Genomic DNA, 25,459 nt, shown 5'->3' on the forward strand with positions numbered 1-25,459 from the left:
GTCCCATAGGTCTTGAATACTTTGTTGCTGTTTCACTCTTGGTGGGGGGTGGGGGGGGACGTGGGGGGTGGAGTTTAGTTTGAATAGTATCTATTGATCCATCTCCAAGTGCCCTAATTATTCTTTAGCTATGACAAGTCTACAATATCTAGAAGATATTCTTCATCTCTGGTCTTGTGTTTTTTATTTCAATTTGTCTTACATGGTTTCTACATCTTTGCTGAACTCTGCTCACACATACTACCCATATTTTCAACTGGATCCTTCGACATGTTAATCAGAGCTTAAGTCCCTGTTTGATAGTTGCTACATCTGAATCATACCTGTATATGGTTTCGTTGTCAATGAAAAACGGGTCGGTTTTTCTTTGTGTCTCTTTTTTTTTTTTCTTCACTGCCAGTCAGTGCTTATGTAACAGTAGCGACTGGATGAATAACAGTGATGCTTGGAAAGAAAGGGGCAAGCGTTGTCTTTTGTCAGGCTATTTGTGTGGGGTTTGGTCAATCTAGTCAGGCATTGAGCTGGGTTTGGGTTTTGTCGTTGCTCTGGCTGCCTTGAGTGTCCTGCAGCTCTCACCCTCCAGCATTATTTTGTGCTTCAGGTTGGAACTGAAGAACTTCTCTCAACTGTTTATATTTCATCCTTAGCTTTCAACTGTCCTGCATACCTGCAACATAGTGGTCGCTCTCTGCCTTCCCTCACCCCCAGCAGCTGATGTTTGTTACTAGCAGCTTGCTAGGTGGGTGGCGGGGGGGTCAGAGTTGTTTTTTTGTTGCTGTTCTAATTCAGCCTCAGTCTGTGATAGGTTCCTTGAGGGCAGGTTTTGGGAATGGGTCTTTTCTCAGTATGGCTTCTCCTCTCTGTGGCAGCCAAACCCTGACTTGTAGGGGCAGCTGGTCTTGTGGAGGAGTTTGCTGCCCTTTCTGTAGTGGTAGATCTTTAATGGAATTGGTATAGAATCCTGGGGCTCAGGGCTGCATTTTGCCCCTCCCAAGCTTGAGGTTTTTTCTTAGCTTGCTCCAGCAGCAATGAGAGACAGGCTTTTGCTCCTCCCCCAGTGGCTGAGGCCTTTTTGTTCCTTCGGGGAGCAGGGCCTGGGCAGGGGAGGCAAGGTTTCATGCCTTCCTTGAAGTGGCAGCAGATCCCTCCCGCATGCCTCCCAACGAACCCAAGAAGGCTCTGCAGCGCTGGGGCACCACTCCCGGTCCCCGCAGGTCTTTCTTGTGGACACCTGGTGGACGTCGAGAGTGCGTGCAGGCTTTAGTGTCTGAAGCTCTCAGGGGCTCCATCCTGCCATGTTAGCCCGAAGTTGGCCTTGAACAATTCTTCACTATTTTAGTTTATTTCCTCCTACCTGCTCATGTGGCAGCCAACACCTCCTCCTCCCATGCTCTGCTACACACAGGTGAGCCAGCCTACATGTCTCTCTCCGGAGGGGTCTGTCCCTGCTCTGCCACTGCTCTGCTCCGACAGCCCCAATAAAATTTATGATTTTTGTCATCTATCCACCTTCACCTGTTTTTAGGGGCAGGGGTGACACTCTTTCCAGGTTTCCACATCATAGGCAGCAGTCACTCTAATTTTACAAGGAAACTTTGATCACTGCTGTTAATAGTTAGTGTCACAGTTCAGATGTAGCCTTAAAAACAAGTACAAGGAAAATGAAATATTTTTTAGTAAATAGCTACTGTTGTCTGCCAAAGGCTCAGCCAGAAGCCTATGTTAAAAAAAGAGAATGAGTATTAGATGTGACAAACCTAATTATGAGTATTGCTACTTTTTCCTTTATTTAACAGGAAGGATGGGGGCGGGGAACATGAGAAGGAAACAACTTTCTCACTTGAGGTCATTATCTTGTGCAGCCGTCTAGCATCTCGAGTGAAATCTATTTCACTACAGATGTCCCGATCACAAGAAAATGAGGATGAACGAAGTACAGTAGCCCCCCTATCTGTGTGGGGTACCTTCCCAGAGCGCCAGCGCAGGCCTGAAACCACGGGCAGTACTGAACACTCTATATATTGTTTTTTCCTATACATACATACCGCTTCACTTCAAGGAAGCACTTTATAGCTTCTCCTTGGCATATCCCAATGCCAGCTTCACTTCCCTTTGGGGCCATCATGAAAACTAGGGTGATCTTGAACACAAGCACCATGACACCACAACAGTCGATCTAAGACAGCTCCTGAGTGAACGGCAGGCATAAACAGCATGGATAGCTGGGCAAAGGGGTAATTCATGTTGTGGGTGGGATGGCTAGGATGGCATAAGATTTTATCACGCTGCACACAATAGCACACGATTAAACATTCATGAGTTATTTCTGGCGTTTTCCATTTAATATTTCTGGACCGCAGCTACCCGCAGGTAACTCTAAATTGTGGGGTGGGAGAACTATATTGCAATTGTGCAAGTGACTTTGGTCTGGGCTTCTGCGTTGGCTCCCGGCCGCCCTCTGAATGGAACACAGGAGAAAGCGATGACAAAGGGGCCCGGATTCGGCCCTGAAGGAGTGTGCTGTGCAGACACATCCCATCGCACAAGAAAGGCAAAGGCTCTGGAGGGGCGTGGTGCTGTGGACTGAGATCCCACCTAGATGGGAGTAAGGGAGAGATGGGAGCAGGAAAGTGATTCTGAAGGTGCAGGGGGAGGGAAGAGTATTCTACACTGAGAATACCCCAGAACCAGAAAGCTCAAGTCAAGTAAGATATTTGGCTTATGACAAAGACGCATATGTATATTAAAACAGATAAAAGATCCACAGCTATATAAGGAAGGAAAAGAATGACAGTATTATTCAACAAATATTGGGTGCCCACTATTTGCCAGGCGTAGGTACTAGGCTCTGCAGACAGTGATCTTTTAAAAAGATGGCAATCCCTGCACTGTGGGGCTCATGCTCTAGGATGAGAGACCAGCAGCCAGACGGAGCGTGAGCAGATAAGGGGCTGAGAACCAACCGTGTGTTTAACAGTGTGGACAGCTGGTGACGTGGTGGGGTCACCTTCCAGGTGAGACTGGAAGGAGAGGAACTGAGAGGGGGGTTGGTGGATCTGTGTCGAGGAAGTGGAGAAATGGAGCTGGACAAGGGTGTGAGGTCAAGTTCTTTTTTAAGGTGACAGAAATCATAGCAGAGGGCTGGAAAGAATGCAGGAGAGGGAGGGGAGAACACGTTCTTGAGCAGGTATGAGGATGAGACAGCGCGCTAAGTGGTGGGGTGTTAGGCAGGAGCGTGAACACCTCGCTTTTGTAAAAGGAGGAAGAGTTATATGAGTATAGAAGGGGGGTGGGTGGGCTACTTGTTGGAGCTGGGCCACTTTGTGTTTTTGAAAATTTATCTTTGGGAGCCACGACCCAGGACAGGAGCTGGTAGAGACCTAACAACGTAACACTGACATTATGATTCAGGTAACATCTATCCATACAATGTTACAGTGAACTCTCCTCACATGAGGTTTTAGCTTAGCTCATTTAAAGAAATGGAAGAAGGGAGCACAGCCCACTGATTCTCCTACTCACTCTCTGGACTCCACCTGTCTTCCTACTCTGAGCCATGCTATTACAGTCAGTCTCCACGACACCAAAGACATTCAAGCTTTGTCTGCTTTATTTGACTACATTAAGTTAAGCAATAAGGCAAAACAGGAATTTGTCATTCATAAAGATCAAGGAGTGCCTCTTATTCCGAAAAGGGACCAAAAAGGATGTTTCTTCACAAATATGCATGACATTTAGCTCATTACGCCTACAAGCACATTGAATAAAATTTTGGTGGGCTAATCAAATCACAAATCCAAATTAATTTTGTCTTAAGTTTCCAAAACTGTAGTCTCTAGCGCTAACAACCTCTAATTCGCCTGCAGTGGTGCACAGTGATGCACTGCAAACCTTGCACCTCGTCTAATACACAAAGGCAACAGATAAATCTCGAATTTACCCGTCGCCGGTGCTGAACCACTTCTACTAACACAGAATACCAGCTTGCGATGAAAACTACTGTGAGGATATACTAAACAAACGGCTGTTACTCTGCCAGTTATTTTGGCTTCTGAAGGAAACAAATTCTATGATCAAGTGTTTTTGTGTTTGTGTGTCACGGGGGATGATGAGACCCATTCCTTCGACAGCATCACTTTTGGGAACACACACCAGCTCTTGCAGTCTCTGCCGATGTGCGACCTGGGAGCGCTCTTCTCTGCTTTGAGGCCCTTTCCTCCACTGGCGAATGGGCGCAGTGGCCTCACAGCAGATTCTAGCAGGCAGTGAAATAAAAATTAACTTGACACTCGGGGGGGTCACAACAAATTAAACTATTTCTAGAATTTGCAAAGTTGTGATTATACCACCTCTGTCCCAACTTTTAGGGGGCTAAACCTTACTTATTACTGTCATAATATTAACACTGCAGCATGTATATTACTCTGTGGAACATTATTTCATAATATTGGCTTGACCTTAAGAGTATCACTTTAGTGTCTTTCAAAGGCTTCCTAAATATTTTTTCTCTTCCGGGGGAGCTGACAAGATACAATGTCCTATCTATGTTTCTAGATTAGTATATATCTTAATTTTTTCTCTTTAAGCTCCAGGCTTGAACTTAAAAAGCAAAGCCAGGGCAAACAGGAGCTGTCTCCCTTCGGCAGCTGCCCACGTGCTAACAATTCAAGTACAGAAAAAGGGGCGGTGCAGCTGGTGGTCCACATCGTCGAGTCTCATTTTAGACGTCGCAAACTGGAGTGAACAGCCCGACCGCAGGATGAGGCATGAGGACAGCGTGCGGGGCTACTTGCTGAGCTGTGTTCTGGTTTGCAACCGACGTGGTCTCATGTGACACACGCGGTGACAGTCGCACTCCGGAGGGGAAGGCTCTTCTTCATGTCCAGTTTGGGATTCGGGAGATAACCTCCATCTCCCCCTCACACCCATGGGAAGAACATTAGTTCAGACCACGCTAACATCCTGACCTTCAAAGCACGTTCTGAATTCCAGAAGTGAACTTTTCCACAAGTTTTCTTTGGGCTCTTTCCAGGTCTCCAATACTTAGAACAATCTACCGAGTTAGAGAGGCAGAGCGGAGAAGGGGAGGGGAGGAAGACATACAAAGACTGTCTTCCCGCAGAAGCATTAATCCTGGATATTGTGGCAACACTTAAAAATAAACGGAATTTGCCACCCCCTTGACATGACATGTAAATGCCTGCTTCTCAAATTTTTCTTAAAAAAAAGTTCCATATTCTATTGGGAAAAAATTTTAAGAGCAACCAATAAAAAAGCATTTTGTACTCAGAAGACGGCAAATGAGAACGCCTTAAATCTTCCCAGGGTTTTCCAATCATCACAGAACTAAAGACAATGTGGCAATTCTATTTTTGTCAAATGGAAACCTCTGGCATGATGGGAGCCGCGATGGCGCGTGAAAGGACGTGTTTATAGACTGCTAGTTCTATCCAATGGAACGCAGAAAGCAGGTGTACACCGAGGTCAATGTCAGATCGTGAGCAGGTCTTCCTTTCAGTAATCATTTTAGGTTTCTTCTGTGAGAGTATGGTCCTCTGTGCGGTCAGATCAGGAGACGGGATGTGGAGCTTCTCAAGTGTGAATCTAATGCCACTCCGAGGAACAGCCACCACCCCCGTTCTCGGGGTGGAACGGCGCTGTCGTTAGTCAGCGTGCAGGGTTCAGTGAGGGAGACACGGATGTACTGGTGTTAACAAGTGAGAGCAAGAGGAGTAGCAGTTACCCGGTGTTCCTAAGGCCGTGCCTGCCCCCACCCTCCTGGGGACAGGATTCAGCAGTGCGTGGGTACATCGTTATACACAAAGCCTAACGAAGCAGCTGCTTCCGCGTTTTAACACGCGTTTGTAGTGATACCATCCTTCGGAATCTGCCCACCAGAGAAGCCTTTTAAGGAAGAAGTGGGCCCAAGCTGAGTTCCACATGCTGCGTGAGCCAGATGACTTCGGTGGCCTGGTCACTTTCCTCAACGGGGCGGATGGGGGCTGCCAGGTTTTTAAAATCATGCTTCATCTTAAAGCACACGGTCACTTCGCCCTCCTCGCGTTGTGGGGTCACTTTGATGAAAATACCCACTTTGTTGGCCTTCCTGAAGGCGATGATGCTATGGAAGGAAACAAGCACAGTATTAGTCAGGTCACAGGTCAGCCAAGCCCCTGAGACTCACAGTCATTTTATGGCCCGACAAGAAATCTTTGAGGACAAGATATAACCACCCTCCCATTTATCAGCAATGAAGAGTTTCTTCACCAAAATGTTGATCTCCTTAGTTTTTAAATGTTACAAAAGTAAAATATAGTCATGCAAATTCAAATGAGAAAAAGTAGAAGTCTTCCCCTTCTTTTTCCCTTCACCGGAAGAGAAAAACTGCAAACACTTTGGTTCTTAAATGACCAGATATTTTTTCTGTGTTTACACTTTTCTGCTTTTTTAACCAATACAAATGGCACACACTGTTCTGCACCTTGCTTTTTTCCACGGCCTATCACAAACACCTTTCCACATGGGGGCAGAGATCTTCTCCATTCCACTTAGTGGTCGCCCAGTACTCTATTCCACACTGGCCGTGACTGTCACACCCTGAGGCTGTGGCCAAGGTCTCTGATACAGAAACAAGGGTGCGGCACGAACCCTTTCATGTTCACCACTGCTGCATGTGGCGACGTTTCTATAAAACAGACTGATCATAACTCACAGCCAAAGGGATTTCTGGAACACCACCAATCAGTGTTTTTGTAAATAACCTCTGTAAGTTAGGAATTTTTAGAACAGGAAAAAAAGTCTCTTTAGTTGAGGTTTCCGTTTCACTTTTCTCTGACATGCACTTGAAGTTTGTACTTTAATAACTTAGCTTCAAAAACTAATGAAATAAATAGAATTTAATCTACTGTTCAAATGAAAGTCTTAGGAAAGTTACTAGAATTAAACATTTACATATTTAAACAGTATTACATAATATTTACAGATATGTAAAAGTCCTATAAAGTATAGTAATGTGAAATATAATTAATTCAAGTTTATCAATCTGTCATGTAATTAACTGGAATTTGGTATCTCAGATGATCTTTCAAGATGATCCTGGCTTAACAAATTTATGTACCAAATTACTGTAATTTAAGGACCCATATAAAGCAAAAGATTACAGAGAATGCACTTTGTTTTGTAGTTAACTAATTAAACCGTTGATTTGTATCATTTTGAATCATTTTGTATCATTTGTATCATTTGATTCATTTTTTTAAATTCAGTTAAAAACAGTAGAAAGGAAAAAGTCTATGTTTCTACTCTTAATTTCCCAGGCAACCACTGCCATCTGGAAAGCCTTAAACAACAACAAAAAAAAAAAGAAAAAAGAAAAGAAAAGAAAAGAAAAAGTCAGCCCTGGCTGGTGTGGCTCAGTTGGGTGGAATGTCATCCTGTGAGCTGAAAGGCCACGGGTTTGATTCCCAGTCAGGACACATGCCCAAGCTGCAGGTCCGATACCCACTTGGGGCATGTGCGACAGGCAACTGATCAATGTTTCTCTCCTCTCTCCCCTCCCTTCTCCTCTCTCTCAAATCAGTAAGCATACCCTCAGGTGAGGATTAAAAAAAAAAATCAGATTTTTGGTGCCTCCCCAGGCCTACTGAAGAGAATCTCTGGGGTGGAGCCTGGGACTCTACAGAACAACAAAACCAAACCACCCACCCACCCTGGTGCTTTCTCAACTTAACCCATTTGGCAGACACTGTACTAATCTCACCTGTGCCCTCACTTTATTTTCCCAACCCATCCTATGTTCTCTCTTCTTTCCAGTACCTTGCTAAGGGAGCTTCTGATCATTCTGTTACAAAGCCTTAAATATTCCCTGTGCCAGGATATTAAGCTATTGCTTTTCAGCTCCAAGCCTACCCTCTAGATCAGGGGTGTCAAACTCATTTTCACAGGGGCCACATCAGCCTCGCGGTTGCCTTCAAAGGGCCGAATGTAATTTTAGGGCTGTATAAATGTAACTGCTCCTTAACTAGGGGCAAGGAGCTTGGCGCTACTGCTGGGTAGAAACAAGGAGCCGGGCTGGATAAAACAAGGTGGAGGGTCATTTTTGAAAATCCAGATGAAAAAATGGGTTTGAAAGTGGGTCTCCTGCATCAGCCAACTGCAGTGTGTGGGTCACAAGAAGCTCACTCACTCAGGGTCGTCCTGGAAGTCCTGGGGCTCTGCCAGCTCGTCGTACTCAGCTGCGGCATCCTTGCCAGCCAACACAAGCTCTTTGGGGGGCACCACCACCTGCAGAGCAGCAGAGAGACGCCTTCCTCAGAAGAGACCAGTGCACTGTAGAGCATTCATTCAGCAGAACACAGAGGGTATGACACTGATCTAGACGCTCAAAAGTAATTAGCAAGACTCAAGAAACACACAGCATTCTGTCACTGAGATAGAGGACACGGGCATTTGCTACGTTACTCTTCAAAGTCTGTGGTGTAACTAAAACAGCTCATTATTTTTTTAAAAAAGAAAAACACAGAGGTGAAGCACTGGTTGTAGTGCAGTACTTTCTGAAATGGGGTGTCAGGTACGTGTGTGTATGGCCTTGGAAACCGGTGCCGTGCTCTTCGGGCCTGTCCGTGTGTGGTGAGCAGGCTTCAGCTTCACCGTGTCACAGGTAACAGATAGCGGTGTCAACTTCACTTCTAATTATGGGTACGAATGTGGCTGGGGAGGTGGAAAGAGAAATAAAAATAGCAAATCCACAAGCTGGGCATTTCCATCAGGCACCTATTTCTGTCTCTATCATTATTAGACCAGCTTGGTGTTACCTTTAAAAAAAAAAAAAAAAAAAAAGACTGAGGAGAGAGGTGTGTCCTCTCTCTTGGGAAGTGATGCTAGTAAGTGAAATGGTAAGTCCTCCACTTAAGGACTAAAAGGAAGGAAGCCCTCATAAATAAAGCACAAGGAAAAAAAGAAAAAAGGGATAACGAAATCTTCTACTAAGTATTATTTGAATTATAAGAATTAAAGACAGGTATCCTTTCTACCAACTTTTATTAATTAATATCACACAGAATTATGAGTCAGTAATAGATGGCCTACAGAGAAAAGTTCTTGATGTAAAATTTCAAATACCAAACTAATCACCAAACAGTAGAATGCAGAAAGTCACACTGCACTCATAAACTAACACTGAGAGTCAAAATCACCTACTTTCCTATTTAGCCAGTGCTGTGTATCCTCTGCGTAAGCAGAAGGCATCTAGAGGAGACACACCAGCTTGTAAAGGAGACGTTACTTCCTGCGAGTCTGGAAGAATGAGTGTGCATTAGACGGAAAGGGAGGTGAGGGCACCTGTGCCAGGGGAGTGGGGACAGGCGGGAGGCATTCTAAATAAAACGAGTAGCACACGCGATTCTCCAGCGTGAAAGCTCCCGATCCACTGGATCTGCCCGGATCACACTCATCACTGCGCACGGTCTGGAGAACGCCAGACTTGCGGACCCGGGGGAAGATCCCCTGACAGGATGGACAGAGGTGAGGCTCTTCTGCTACGCCAAGGAATTTGAATTTCATCTCAACGTCAGAGGAATACCAAATAATCAGCATGTCATGGTCAAAGTCAGATTTTAGAAAACCACCCTGGTGGCAAGACCGATGATGTGAAAAGAAGCGGGGGTGGCCCCAGAACAGTGAGGTCAGTTAGGAAGCTACCGTCCAGGTGAGAAATGAGGAGTCCTTCAAATAGGACAGTGGCAGTTGTCTGCAGATAAAGTAAAACCTTAGGAGGTAGAATCAGAACTGAGGACTGCTTGGATGTGGGAACGAGAGTGGGGAGTCCTTTAAGCCAGGTCAAATGAGGTCGGTCACACAGCGTAAGGCAGGATAAGGCACAACGCTCCTACCTTAGCAGTGCTGTTGACATTATCAGGGTCCCCCTCGTCGCACTCCAGCAGTGTCACGTGGGTGAGGTTCTCCACTGGATTCGTAAGAGTCAGGAGGACCTGGCTCTCCTGTGAAACAGGAAAAGCACCTCTCAGACATGTTCTACTACTGCCACCAGTCCATTTTCTTCGTTGCTACACCAAGTATTTCACAAAATCCCTACCCACCTTCCCCAATTACTCCTGAGCAGTAACACTCACCCACGCCTTTCCATCACTGCTTTCTCAAAGTGCTCACTCGTTCCCAGTCTATTATTTCTATGTTAGGCCATATACTCTCTAAAGCTGCTCTTTCATGGAGGAAATGGGACAGATCCCATAGAAAGGGCTAGTTACTAGATTCAGAAATTCTAAGGAATGTATATAATCTAAGTGATTACTTAAAATAAGATACGGGAGCCATGGGCTTGTCAGATTACCACCACAGAAAAAATGGCACATCAAGACTGTAGAAGACTTTTAAGATTTTTTGTTTGCCTTTGTTTTGTATGATCTTGAGGTCAGCAAAAACCATCATTAAAATGAACAGGGACTTTATAAATGTCTTCATGGGCACCACAAAAGGAAAGAACTAAAGAGGCTGCTGCAGAATATTCTACAATTCATTAGAGGGAGTGGTGGGAGGAAGGGGCATAGATAAGGACCTCAAAGCACAGAGGGGTGGTGGCAAAGAGGAAATCTGGGTGATTCGTGGTGTCCGCTGCAGCGCACACGAGATGATGGAGAAGAGCTACAGATGCCTGTGGGGTTCACCCTCCTCTCGCCACCCACGACTCCACCTCTCTGTATGTACGTGCGTATGTGCACGCCGCTCCACGTGTGTCCCTGCCTAGACTCCCAGCTTAAAGAAAGTTAAAATCTCAGTCCCTTTACTACTCCAAACTTCCTTCTTATCTACAGTTTGCGTCCCATGCCAAAAACACACACCCACCCCCACACACATCTTCGATCAGTGAATTCTTTCTTTTCCTGTTAATAAAGCAAAGCACTAACCTTCATGTAGCGAAGGTTGGGAATCGACATGATTCTCACTTCTGGAATATAATTGCTGTGCATCAATAAAAAATGCATTAACGGTCATTGGAGTCTCATAAAATTATTACTTTTTTTTAGCTAGTGCAGCAAAGAATTCTTCATGTTAATTAAAACATGTCAAATAAAAAGAATTTTAGAGAACTGTACCACCACTACAGTGAGAACTTAGGACATTGACCAAACTGGTAACGAGTTCTTTCTGAAATCTTATGTATACTTCTGGCCTAGAGCCTACAGATGTGTGAGTATCGTGGAAGATATCTTCCCCGTGTATTTATTGCATGTTTTTGAGATCATGATTTAATCATACATTGTAGGAGTGTAAAAACCCTACCACGCACTTTTATATAGTACTTACTATGTGCCGGGCAATGTTTCAAGCACTTTACAAATACGAACTCAGGTGCTCTGCACTGCAACTGCCCGAGACAAGCATTACTCTCACCCCCAGCACAAAGATGAAGCAACTAGGCTCAGCAGGAGAAGTCACCTGCTGGTAAAGGGCCAGGATTCAAACCGGGCAGTCGGGCTCCAGGGCCCTTGCCCTTACCCCCTGGGCTATGCTGCCCTTCTAAACGAGACCAATGAATTATATTCACATGTGTTTGTTCTGGACTCAAGGCTGTCCAGGTTCAAACCCCAGTTCAGTATTTATATGCCAAGATACTTCTTTGTAAAGACCAGGGCAAGATATTTACCACATTGTGTTTTGCTTTTCCCAATTTTAAAATGAGGACATTAATAGTATCTTGAGGTTATTGTGAAGAATACATTAAATAATACATGTAAAAGTACTTGGAACAAAGTACTCATACATGTTAGTAATTGTGCACATATTAACATAAGACAAAATCTATTGCAGAGGCACTAAAAGTGGGGGTGTAGAGAAAAGTGAACTTTAAAATACAGGCAATACGGTATTTTAGCTTCAGACTAGGTAATTTTTCATGCTGGTCATCAGGATCACCCGAATAACTTAATACAAATTCAAAGGCCCAAGGATGTGGATTTAGCAGAGCACATGTACTGAGATTCGCAGGCGATACTGCCATGATGTCAGAACAAAGCACTTTCCTCAAGGCAAGCTTAAGGAATTAACGCTAGGTACATCCTGCCCTTCGGGGTTTCTATCATGAGCATCATTCTTAGTTAAGAAAGGCGTTCACACCAGGCTTCCCATGGACCATTTTCATAGTTTTCTTGCTTGCTAACCAGTCATGTATTAAATAACAGGAAAACAGAACATATTCTGTGTTGATTTATAGTTATAAAGCATTTGCAAACACAGCAGCTCAACTGATTCCTCCCACAACCCTGAGCGGGAGGCAGGACTGGTATTCCCACGTCAGAGATGAGGGAAAAGTCAGTCTGACCGAGTAGGTGACAGGTCCCAGGCCAGGCCCTTGAGTTCCTTCCTCCTAGCTCACCAGACCAGCACTTCCCAGCCTTTCGCCTGCCGGTGGCGTTTTAACTGCTATATAATATTCTGTGGTACTAGTGTTATCTCGATGATCAACTATTTCTTTGTTAATGGTCGATCAGCTTGTCAATGAAATCATTTCCAGCTTCTGTCAGTAAAATGCTGCAATATACATCCTTATAAATGTATCTTTAGACATTGGTGCTTTTGTTTCTCCAGAACAGATTTCTGGGATGGTACTGCTGGGTTAAAACGTCTAATAACTTTGTCTTGATCTTCCAGACGGTTCCCCAACAAGATGAGCAGATATAAGCCTACCATCAATGTGTTCAAACGCCTGCCCACATTCTCACAAGCACCAAATATTCTTTATTTTTTTTAAGGTTTTCCTGACAAGTCTCAGCATCTTTCCATACAGCATTTCCCGGTCCACTTGGAATTCCTCTTCTGTGAGCCGCCTATTCAAATCCTTTCCGATTTGTGGGAATTCTGCATTTCAGAATATTAGACTTTTGTCTATAATGAAATGGCAAATATTCTTTTCCATTCTACTGCCTCAGGACTTTGTTGTTGTGGCTTTTGAGCCTCCTGCCTTACTGAGAACGGATTCTCTCACCTTAAAGTCAAGGCAATATTTTCCTAATTTTTCAAAATATTTTTCTTGTTTGACAGGTGATTTTCATACACAAAAATTCCCTTTCTACTGACAAGTCCCAGTGCATTAACACTAACTAACACTTTCATCCCATTCGGTGAAGTGTTATTAGAACCCAGTTACATAAAATGAACATTGTTACAGGTACAGGGACACTCTTCGTTATACACTGCTTATTATTTTTTTAGTTTTTAAAAGGTCATTTCCAAACTCTGGTACTTTATAATTTGTAATGAACGACGAGTAACTCTCCGTCCCATAACCAACACACGCCCGGCCCCAGACCACACTACTGCTGTGTCACTGATGCAGACCCACCTGGAGTCTGCCTCCAGATCTGCCTTAAACGTCAGGGGACAAAATTCAAACCCTACACTGCAATGAACAGCAAGACTACTGTGATGTAGTTTTTCTTTTCTTTTTTAAGCCAAGAAGAGTAATAAGCACATTTCACAATGAAAAAGAACCCCCAAAACAGTAACCAACGACACTGATCCCAAAATACTCACACAGCAACAAGCTGGATTTTAAATTTGATAGATGTTGGATTAAATTCTGGCTTGCTCAAATTATGTTCACATTTCTAAAAAGAAAAAAAAAATATAATATGTATCAGAGGAAAACAAGAATATACTTTGCTAATCTAGGGAGCTACGAAGCTCAAAAGGATACCATTTACTAGAGTTTTGTTTTATTTTGCTGCAAGACTACACATTTTGAAATAGTATATGCTACAGATAACCAAAATATACAAAAGATGTTTTGAACTTCAAGATATAAGCAACCACACTATCAGATATTGTTATACCTCTGCAGTTTCAAAACCTAATAAAACCAACACATACTGAGTACTTACTATGTGTGCTGAACAATGTAGATTTTGCTGATTTTTTTCCTTTCTTGTTTTCTTTTATATGTATTTTTTAGTACTTTTTATTTCCTCCCTACTAGTCTAGAAGATACCCATCCTTGCTCTAAGTAGATTTAAATATCGCACAACTTAGGAGGCAGGCGTATCATTGTCCCCATTTCCCAGGTGGTGAAAATGGGGCACTGGGAGAATAAGTAATCTGTGCAGTTTCCCGGAGCCAGTGAAACTGGAGCGGGCAGCGAAATCCAATAGTGTGATTCCAGTACCCAGGCTTTAAAACACAGTAACAATTAATTACTAATTTCTTGAATGGGTACAACAGGTACCTAGTTAAAAAAACTTTACAAAACACTACAAAAAGGTACAGTGTAAAGGTACCCATTACGTGTCCCCTGGCTCCTCTCCCAAGCTGACTAGTTTCTCACGGGTTTTCTCCCAGACAGTCTATGCACATAAATTCATATGCACACATCAACTTTCTTTTTCACAGTAACACAAAAGAGAGCATTTTACAGTATTTTTCAGATTATAAGACGTACCCCCCCCAAATTTGGGAGAAAATGGGGGTGCATCTTACAGTCCGAATGTAGCATACCGGGCTCGCGAGGGGAAGGCGGGGTGGCAGTGGAGTGGGGTTCCCCCCCTATTTTCCTCCTCTAAAACCTAGGTATGTCTTATGGTCCAGTGCATCTTACAGTCCGAAAAATACGGTATATGGTCTCCTGCCCCTTGACTTTTTTTCATTTACTCTGTCTTGGACTTCCACACCAGCACACACAGCGGGGCCTGTCCCCTACTGTAATGATTTGCAAAACTTACTGAACCAGATGCAAACTGATGGGTGTTTCCACGGCTTTGCTACTACAAAGAATGCCGCAGTAAGTATTCTCATACACCAAGTCATTTTCCACATATGCACTGGTAATTTCTTAAAAGCGGATCAATGGGCATGTGCATTTGTTATTGTGATAGATAATGCCAAATTGCTAACTTCTGCCAACCCGATAATTTATGAAATGGTATCTCACTGCAGTTTTAAGGTACATTTCCTCCATTATTATGCAAGTTTGAGTATCCTTCCTAGTTACTGGGTTTGGGGAGTTCCTCTGCCGTGACTAGTATGTTAGTATCTACTGCTTGATTTTATACTGAGATGTTTTCCTCACTGATTTGCTAAAGTTCTTTATTTTTTATTATTTTTTTTAATCTTCACTCAAGGATATGTTTACTGATTTTAGAGACGAAGGGTGGGGGGAGGGAGAAAGAGAAACATCAATGTCAGAAACTCCGACTGGCTGCCTCCCACTGGGGATCAAACCTGCAATTTAGGTATGTGCCCTGACCAGGGATTGAACCTGCAACCTTTTGGTGTATGGGGTGATGCTCCAACCAACCAGTCTACCTAGTCAGGACTAGAGTCTTTTCTATATGCTGATACTAATCCTCTGTTAATTATGTACCTTACAAATTACTTTCCTCAGTCTACGGTCTATCTTTTCATTTGTTATCATTTTTCTCTGGAGTGGGGGTACAAGTTTGACTTTTATTGTGTCAAATATAAAACTTTTTCCTTTATACTTGTGCTTATTTGTCTTACTTATGGAATATTCCCTTATCCCAAAGTCATGAAGATATTCTCTTATATTTCTTTCTAGAAGTTTTGCTCTCCATATTTACTCTTTGAAGTTCCCAATGTTCTTGAAATTTACTTTTGTGTATTGTGTGAGGTAGAGAGCTAAATTTATTTTTTTTCATATACTCATGTGGCCTAGCACAATCTAGTATCTATCTCCCCAGTGATCTGTAATGCCGTATTTAGTAAAATCAGGTTTCCTCACATGCATGAGTCTTTCTGCTTTCTCTATTATGTTCTAATAGGATAGTTTTAATCTAGTATGTGTGTTTTCATTTTTTTATGTTTATATATTTTCCCTCCTTTCTTATACAAAGTTGTGTACCTGCTGTGCAACCTGTGTTTTGCATTTAAAAACATATCCCACATCAGTATATTCTTTTTTATAGATTTATAGCACTCGATGCACGGATGTGCCCTACTCTCTGCACATTGTGGTCTGTATTTGTACAGGTGAACCCTCAGGGTAGACTAGTAGAAGTGAAGTTGACAGGCCAGCAGGACATACAGCTTGTTTACTTTCAGTAGATTTCTATGTTATTCATCTGCCTGGTTTTAGTATTAGGGTGAAGCTGGCCTATTAGAATGAGTTAGGAAGTAGTTCCTTTGCTCCTATCTTCTGAAAGAGATTACAGAGTACTATCATAATTTCTTCCTTAAATCTTTGGCAGAATTCACCAATGAGCACATGTTGCCCCGGTGCTTTCTGTTTTGGAAGGTTATTAACTCAACTTCTTTAATAGATATGGGTCTATTAGATAGTCTATTTCTTGAGTGAATTTTGGCAGACTGTGTCTTTTAAGAAATTGGTCCATTTGACCTAAGTTATCAAATTTGTGGGCATAGCATTGTTCAGTCTTTAGTAACCTTTTCATTTCCATGGAACTGTGGTGATGTCCCCGCTTTCAATTCTGATATTAGCAATTTGTGTCCTCTCTCTGCTTTTCTTAGCCTGGCTAGAGGCTTCTTAATTTTATTGGTCTTTTTAAAAAGAAAAACAGCTTTTGGTTTCATTGCTTTTCTCTAATGATTTCATTTTCAATTTCACTGATTTCTGCTCTGATTCTTATTTCTCACCTAGCTTCAACAATTAGCAATTTATTAGCCACAATGGCCAATCTTGTTTCCCCTACATTCTCATCCACTCCCCATGCTTGATTATTCTGAAACAACTATCAGATATTATGTGATTTCATTCATATTTTCATATGTATCTCTAAAATATAAAGATATTTTAAAGTAACAATATTATTATTATCCCTAAAAAATAAACAATTCTTTAATAGCATAAAAAACATAGACACTGTTTAAATTTCCCCAAAGGTTTCATAAATTTTTCATTCCTTCCTCATTCTTCCCCTTCCTTCCTTCTTCTCTGGCCCCCTCCTTTTTTCTATGTTTTGTTTGAGTCTGGAATTAGATAAAGTCTATACACTGTTCGATATGTCTCTTAAGTCTCTTTTAATCTCACACTGTTATTTGTTGACAGTAGCCACTACTCACACGTGGGAATTTAAATGAATTAAGATGGAAGATTTAGTTCCTTAGTTGCACGATCACATGTGACTAGTGGCAACCACGATGGACTGTGATACCGAACATTTTCATCATCACAGGAAATTCTATCAGATAGGGCTGATCTAAAAGGTTTCCTTGTTCTTTTTCACTTACTGAAGAAATTCTGTTGTTTCTTCTATAGATTCCCAGAGCCTGGATTTTGCTAATTTTTCTTCTTTCTTACTTTATTTTAAACTATTTTTTACTGGTCCTCTTTTTCCCCTCTTACTACACTAATAGCTGTACATTCTTCACTATTCTTGCAGGGGTTAGTACTATGAGCCGAACTTTCAGACAGCTCCGTTTCCACACCTGTACAACAGGTGAGAATAGTACCTACCTCACAGAGTTGTGAAGGCTGAGTTTATGCTGAAAGCATTCCAAATACTGCCTGGACACCTACGCATTCTCTATTATTTACTATGTCCCAGAGGTTTTAACACTGGCCAGACACCAGTCATGTTTCTATAGGCAACTCTACAGAAGGCAGGACTTACCCGGCAGCGCAGGGACCGTTTGATCAGAAGGTGTTTGTGACGAGGGTAGAGCTGAGAAGCGCAGACTGGCTGGAAGTCAGGCTGTAAGAGGCGCTGCTGAAGGGTGGTTACTAGCATGAAAGGCAGAACCAGGCTTAGTTTATGCTAGGAAAAATTCAAATCACAAGGTATAAAAGTAACAAAAGCAGAATTAGTTATAAAACATAAACAAAGTAAAATCATGTGTAAAATTACCCTCTGTTAAATTTACTGGTCTTGTATAATAGTCTTTAGGAAGAGGCTCCACTTCATCGACAGCTTGAGCTGGCTCAATCTTTATCTCTTTCTGGTCCTCTCCCTCTTTAAGGCTAAAAGAGAAAAAGCAGGAATTCTCAAGGGTCCACCTGATTACCTTTAAAGTCTATGATATCACAAATTGAAATATTCCTCCATTATAGAATATTCTTTCTGCTTAGGTCTTTTCTAAGTATGAGGAGATTCTTCACCACTGGCTGTTATTTATTTACTTAAAAATTACATTCTTTCAATATGCACTTAATACCTGCTTTTTTTTCCAAAGACACTTAATGTCCAAACTTACGAAAGTCCAGCAAGGGTACTGATGGTTGCACCAGCTCGTGGTCGCTGAAGCCTCGTTCCAAGACCGTATTTGTCCTAAACAGAGTTCAGAAATTCCTATTAGAAATCCCCCCTTTAAACATCCTACTTATCGAAAGAAAGAATTTGGGGTGGGACAGCATGAGAAGCTCAGGGAAGTAAGCAAAACACAAACAAAACCAAAAGAAACTAATTTGAAAGCTTCCTTTAAAGAGAGGAATTTGTAGCCCCACACCATCTTATTCTTAAAATAATAACAAAACACCAAACATGGAGACTAAATCTACATTAATATAGTAAAACTGAACATAATGTGATTTTTTTTACTATTAATCTGCACGTATCTAAGCTCAGAACGTGTCTTAAATCAGAACTGCATGGAATGTCTAAAACACACGATCTACGTCTTCTAGGAACACCAGTGATCATCTGCTAACTTCTCAGGGTTAGCAAGAGTCATAAAAGAGAACTTACCACTACATGAATAGTGTGTTGCTGTAGGCCCCCAAATAGCAGCAGGTTGCAACAGAGACAAAAAAATGCAGCATAAGATAGAAGCAAACTCATACAGCAGGCAGGTCATGTGGGAAAGTTGGAAGAATGATGCATTTAATTCAAATCCCTTTCCTAAATACACTAGGGCATATGCTGTTTGTACCACTGGACTATGCAGAAAAACTCACTACAACTTCATTAAAGTCTTTGGCAAACGTAGGTGCTCTGTGAGTTTTAATGTTTTATCCAATCCTAGATATTTTTATATGGACCTCACCAATTATTAGGGTTTTGGTGGCTTAACTAATCCTCATGCAGAAGCAGTAAAACAAATTATTTAACCTTTCCAGGTCTTGTTTCCTCCAGTGTAAAATGGGGATGTACCACCTATTCCACAGGACTGTTGTGCCAATTAAGTGCTTAGCACAGTGCTTGACACATCATTTACTGCCATTCACAAATGGTGTTTACGAAATGCCAACCTGCTTGGCTCCAAGCAAACACACAGAAAACAGCTCTGAGAGCAACAGAACTTGGGGACAACAGAAGCTCCAAACCCTTCTCTCTTGCTTCTGATTGGTAGCATACAGACTAGTAAAGAATGACTTCCATAAATACTTCCTACTAAAAATCACACTTGCATATATTACTATTTATTTAACCACACTAATACACTGTGTAAAGTCACTGTTTTTTATACTACAGAACTATGGGAAAATGACCCAAAACTGTAACTAGAGCTGGAAAACCACTTCTGGGTTTCTAATATGCAAAATCCCTAACAGTTCGGTGGTACCTACAGATTAAACTCTAGCCTCTCAGGAGGATCATCAGAAGAGAAAGGGGAGTGATGGAGAAAGAACCACAAATGTCCTCAACACTCAAAGACAACTAATGATACGGTGACAGTGTAACTGCTGGACTTAAACACCTCTAATTTGAGGAGCCTTTCTCTTGTTACCCATCCTTCAGAACCTAGGGACGTTGGCCCTTTCTGAAACAGTCACTGTTCTCATGCCACAGAGGTCTTGATCAATGACCCGCAAACTCCTCTTTGCACTAGAAGTCCTCACCGAAAAAGCCAAAGGCATGTAGTTTCTACGCCGCGCCAGTTTCTTGCGATCTCGCTCCACCTTCTCTTTCTGAGCAAGCTGCTGGTAATATTCAATCAGTTTGTTCATCTGTAATAAATTAAAGACTTAGTATTTGTTTCACAAAAAAGCTAATAGGAAGCATACAAAATCAATCAACTATACTGACAAGACACATAATAAACAAACAAAACAAATTATTAAGGTGGCAGGTTTGCCCTTTTCTTCGAAGAGAATTTATCTTCACTACATGATCTACTCTGGAACTGAAACGGAACTTTCAAGGTCAGAAACAGGAAGAGACGGGCAATAAAAAGGCTTGGAAATGTCGTGCTCTCTATTCACTGCTCTTTTACTTCATTACCTCTTTCCCCTCACAAATGCTACTTTTCCTGATGGCCATAGAACCAGCTATTTCTAAGAATGTAATATTTCACACTCTATTCTCTCCCCCATTCCATCACACAGTTTCATTTTTATAATATATATAAAGATTTTATGTATTTATTTTTAGACAGAGGGGAAAGAAGGGAGAAAGAGGGGGAGAGAAACATTGATGGGTGGTTGCCTCTCACGTACCCCCTACTGGGGACCTGGCCTGCAACCCAGACATGTGCCCTGACTGGGAATGGAACCCATGACCCTTTGGTTTGCAGGCTGGCTCTCCATCCACTGAGCCACACCAGCTAGGGCTATAATATATTTTAATCATAAAATATATGTTAATTGTGAAGAGTTCAAAAAGTCCACAAACGTAAAAACAGGTGAACCTTCTCTTTGATCTCTTGTGCCCAAATCTAGTCTGTCCCCACCAGAGGTGCCCACTGTTAGAGTTTAGACATCCTCCTCGCACACTTATGGGCAAAGGTCTGATATTGTATTTTTCATACATTAAAAAAACCCATGTATAGACATATAGCTTTTATATGCATAAAAATAAACACAGGTCTTTTTGTTTTTTATATAAGAAAAAATTTCCCTGGCTGGTGTGGCTCAGTAGACTGAGTGCCAGCCTGTGCACCAAAAGGTTACCAGTTTGATTCCCAATCAGGGACATGCCTGGGTTGTGGCCCAGGACCCCAGTTGGGGGCATGCAAGAGGCAACCGATCGCTTTCACATCAATGTTTCTCTTCCTCCCTTCCTGTCTCTCTAAAAGTAAATACATAAAATCTTTTAAAAAAAGAAAAAGAAAAAAACTTGCAACATGCTTTTCCACGGAAAGTATCATAAACTTCCCATCTAGTACATCTACCTCATTCTTTTTAAAGGCTACATCTTATTACACAGTACAGATATCCTAGAAGGTATTTAATCATTTCCTATGATAGGACTTAATGGTCTCCTGGTACCCACTCTTGTCCTCTCAATTCAGTAGCAATTATGTTTGGGAAACACTAATCTGATCCTGTCAGGTCTTTGTTTAAAACCTTTCAAAGATTCTCAGACTCCTCACCTTGGCCTACACAGTCCTACGGGGCCTGACAGCAAATACTTCTCGCCAGTCGCTCGACACTATGCTCCACTCGTCACGCTCACCTTGTCTACAACTTGCTCTGCTTCTTCCGCTTACAAGCTCCTTGCACATGCTGTTCCCCTGCCTTGAATTCTTTCCCTTCTGTGCCTGCTGTCCTGAAATCTTAGCGACATCCTTTGATATGGACATAATCCCCCCAATCAATGTCCACATGGCCCAATTTCTCTTCTTCAGGTTACTTAGTTTTTCCTTTACCTGGGGATTATCTGATTTTGTTTTCCCCAGAGGATAGGGACCAGGGATTCCTATGGTTCAGGATAGTCTCTGGCCCATAGTAAGTGCTCGATAAATGTATGATGAATGAATGTATATTTTTGTGCATAAGTAAGTATTTCTGTAGGTCTGAATCTAGGAAGCAGGTACTGCTGAGAGCTCAAGAAATCTGTACTAATTTACACTAACAACAATCTATGTAAAAAGGTGCAATTCTCCACGCTATCATCCAGGGTATTTTCAGGATTTATAATTTTTGTTGAGTTGTAAGTGGATGACTATATTGTTTAATTTGCAATTTGATTGTACATACTTCATTTCAATAGTATTTCATTATCTTCTTCACATTCTACTTTCAGGGGCAAAAAAAATCAGCTCTAATGTACACGCCAGAGATCAATTCTCTATGAACTGCTGAAGGACGTTCTAGTCATGATTCTATAAGCAACCACTACTGAGTCAAAGGGCATTCTCTAAACTAGGCCTCTTTCCAGGAATTAAATGTCTGTATGTTGATGATACTTCCAAGAGTATGTGAGAACAAAAGGAACCTCAACTTAGTTGGTGGGTATGTGAAAAACAAAAACATATCGTTTCCTTTTTCCAATTCACAACTTGAGCACAGAACTAAAACTACACCCAGGTTTCTCTATTAACCTAACAGAAAAAACTGCCATTGTGATTTAATGCTGTACAATGAGAAATACTTTCGATGTGTAAAATACACCAAAATACACCCAAGGACTTCTAAGCACAGGCCACACCCACTGATAAAACACGAGGTCTTCGGTCTTTCTCCCCACCTTTTATTTGCTCCTCTCTCCAATGACCTTTTACTCACCCGCTGAGTGTGAGGATTTTCAGGCTCCTGCCAGCCACCACTAGCTGCAAAATAAAGGATCATTAAATGAGAACTCTATAATTTGATCATTTTATTTTCAAAAAAATAGGTCATCTGCAGGACACAATATAAAATAAAAAATCACAGAACTTCCAAGAAAGAGTCCTAAAAATTATATAGACCAGAATGCCCAGAATAAAATTTTTTCTTTCAATAATGGTGGTAACGAGCACCAGCACAACTAATACATGTTTCATTTCATTTTATTCTCATAATAACCCTGTGAAGTAGGGAATTTCATTAAAACATTAGCCTTATTTTACAAATTAGGAAATAGATGCTCAGAGAGTTAAATAACTTGCCCCAAATCACACTGTTAGTAAGTAGTAAAGTCAGGATTCAAACTCTGATGCCAGAGACCCTCCTCTTATGAGTAACACTGAGCAATTTCTATGTTTTATGACCCTGGTTTGGAAAAAATTTCTTACATGAGAAACGAATAGCACAAACCATAAAGGAAAAGATTATTCCAGAAAGCTAAAAGTAAAACCATAATGAATACTTCCAACAAATGGTGCTGCAACAACTGGATGCCCATATACCAAAAAAAAGAACATCTACCCTACCTCACAACATATACAAATCTTACCCTGAAATGGACAACACACGTACACGTAAGAGCTAAAACTGTCATCTTTCCAGATGAAAACCCCAGTGAAAATCTTAGTGACCTTGCGTCAGGCTAAGTTTCTTCTCTAGGATACAAAAGGCACAAACTGTAAAAGAAACACTGATAAATTGGACCTCATCAGAATTAGCAGAGTCTTCAAAGGACACTGCTGAGAAAATAAAACGGCAAGTCACAGACTGAGAGAAAATGTCTTCAAAACATATGAACAAAGGACTTGTATCTAGAATCCACAACTATTACAACTCAATAAAAAGACAAAAACTCAGTTTAAAAATAAGCAAAAGATTTGTACAAACATTTCACCCAAAAAAGTTAAAAAAAATATATATATATGGCAAACAAGTCCATTAAGAAAATGCCCATGAAAATCGCAGTGAGATGCACACTACACGCCCACTGGAACGGCTAAAACGAAAAGCATGGCAACCACTGAGGGTCGCCGAGGAACGGAAATTCTCCGTCCATCGCTGGCGAGGGTCCGAAATGGTACAGCCACCCTAGAAAAGTTTGGCATTTTCTAGCTGTTAAACATACCCTCACCCGATGACCCGGCAATTCCACTCCTAGGTATTTACACAAGGAAAATGAAAACATATCCACAGTAAGACTTGGAGACAAATGTTCATAACAGTTTATTCATGAGATCAAAACTGGAAAAAACCCAGATGTCCATTACTGGAGAAACTGTGGTACTGGGTTGGCTAAAAAGTTTGTATGTTTTCTTCCATAAGATGGTTCTAGTAGTGCTTAGTTGTCTTTAACTTATTCAAAAAAATAAGTTTTGTTAGATTGTATCGTGACAGCTGTCACATCAGCGTGCATTAAAAGTTACCAAAATTGGTGAATTTTTGTGTAGCCATTTTAATATTGAAGATGGAAGAAAATACGCAACATTTTTGGCATATCATGCTTCATTATTTCAAGAAAGGTAAAAAAGCAAAAATAGATTCATGCAGTGTATGGAGAAGGTGCTGTGACTGATGGAACGTGCCCAAAGTGGTTTGTGAAGTTTCGTGCTGGAGACTCTCACTGGATGATGCTCCACGGTCGGGTAGACCAGCTGAAGTTGAAAGTCATAAAATCCAGACATTAGCTGAGAACAACCAACGTTATACCCTGCAGGAGACAGCCGACATACTCAAAATATCCAAATCAATCAACTTATTGGGAAAATGAAAAGTGTGTTTTTTCTTTTATGGAAAAAACTATACAGACTTTCTGTCCAACCCAATACATCCACACATCAGATATACTACTCAACAGTAAAAACCAAAAACATGTGTGAACCTCCAAACTATTAGACTAAGTGAAAAAAGACAGACACCAAAGAGTATGTACTAGAAGACTCCAATTCTATACACTTCTAGAACAGGCAAAATTACAGTGATAGAAGGTGAATCAGGGGCCAGGAGGTCAGGGGAAGAGACTGACTGCAGAGGGGCCCGAGGAAACTTTGGGGTGCCGGGGTTGCTCTGTAACATGGCTGTGGTGGTGGCTATGCGAGCGCACGTAACTGTCAAAAACCACAGAAGCCTACACTTAAAACTGAGGAGTGATACCTCAGTAAAGCTAATCAAAAAAGCTGAAAAAATAAACCTAATGAGATACCATTTCACAACCACCTGGAAAAATGATACTGAGAACTGCTGAGAATCTAAAGCGAGGGGTAGTCTGCTCTTATGTTACTTTTCGGGGGGGGAAACTGGTAAACCATTTCAGAGCGTGGAAGGTGTACACAACTTAAAACCGGCTACTTTACTTTCAGTTACGCAGAGAACCCCTACTACCGGGACTTAGGAAACACAGACAGGAATGTTTCTGACGGTACTGTTGTCCAAAGGAAAAAACTGACAACCACCTCAAAGGTCCATTAAGGGGGGACTAAGTAAACTGTGGTGAGTCACGCACGAAACCAACCCCTACCGTAAGTGTAATACTGAGGGAGAAGAGTTGCAGCAGGACGTGTATAGCAAGTTTCCATTTGGTGCACATTGAAAACCACCGCCTGCTGGTGGCTACACACGCAGGTGGGGAAGGATAAAGGCATACGTGGTCGCCGAAAAGTGACAGCCGCCTCTCTCCAGGAGCCAGCACGAGGGCTTTCCCCTGTTTGGTTGTATTTACTTTCTCAGCTGGGGGTAAATACATGAATGTGAATTATCTGTATAAGTTAAGTAACTTTTTTCAAAACAAAAAGGACTCTTGCTGAAGGTGGCACTATACTCCCTTGCAAGAAATGGCAGCAAAAACATCCTTTTGTATGTTAGTTCATGTTTTAAAGGTTGTCTACTCAAGGCAACCAGGAAAAAATAATTATGCAAAAGAAATGTTTTTGTTGTAGTCTCTTTAAAAATCTGAATGCCCCACCTCGTTGCTTCCGTAGAACCGGTAACTCACTC

At 41.8% G+C, this 25,459-nt stretch overlaps 2 protein-coding genes across 5 annotated transcripts in view; one reads left to right on the plus strand and one right to left on the minus strand.

The window, feature by feature from the left end:
- MYOZ3 (myozenin 3) overlaps positions 1 to 25,459 on the plus strand; it is a 373,398-nt gene that overhangs the window by 30,091 nt on the left and 317,848 nt on the right. The gene's annotated exons all lie outside the window — the stretch shown is intronic.
- DCTN4 (dynactin subunit 4) overlaps positions 3,589 to 25,459 on the minus strand; it is a 39,023-nt gene continuing 17,152 nt past the window's right edge. For 3 of the 4 annotated variants that reach the window (XM_045184924.3, XM_045184922.3, XM_045184925.3), the window contains exons 4-14: positions 22,370 to 22,413; positions 19,763 to 19,870; positions 18,669 to 18,689; positions 18,178 to 18,251; positions 17,832 to 17,944; positions 17,598 to 17,707; positions 13,549 to 13,622; positions 10,923 to 10,977; positions 9,891 to 9,998; positions 8,186 to 8,283; positions 3,589 to 6,121 (exon numbers count right to left, since the gene is read on the minus strand). In XM_045184924.3, the coding sequence (XP_045040859.2) occupies positions 5,908 to 6,121; positions 8,186 to 8,283; positions 9,891 to 9,998; positions 10,923 to 10,977; positions 13,549 to 13,622; positions 17,598 to 17,707; positions 17,832 to 17,944; positions 18,178 to 18,251; positions 18,669 to 18,689; positions 19,763 to 19,870; positions 22,370 to 22,413 (1,019 nt within the window). In that variant the 3' untranslated portion in view covers positions 3,589 to 5,907. The remainder of the gene's footprint in view (positions 6,122 to 8,185; positions 8,284 to 9,890; positions 9,999 to 10,922; positions 10,978 to 13,548; positions 13,623 to 17,597; positions 17,708 to 17,831; positions 17,945 to 18,177; positions 18,252 to 18,668; positions 18,690 to 19,762; positions 19,871 to 22,369; positions 22,414 to 25,459) is intronic. The other variant, XM_024576898.4, reaches the window with a different exon arrangement.

The sequence above is a fragment of the Desmodus rotundus genome, chromosome 6 (genome assembly GCF_022682495.2).
Source record: "Desmodus rotundus isolate HL8 chromosome 6, HLdesRot8A.1, whole genome shotgun sequence".
Classification (NCBI taxonomy): Eukaryota; Metazoa; Chordata; class Mammalia; order Chiroptera; family Phyllostomidae; genus Desmodus; species Desmodus rotundus.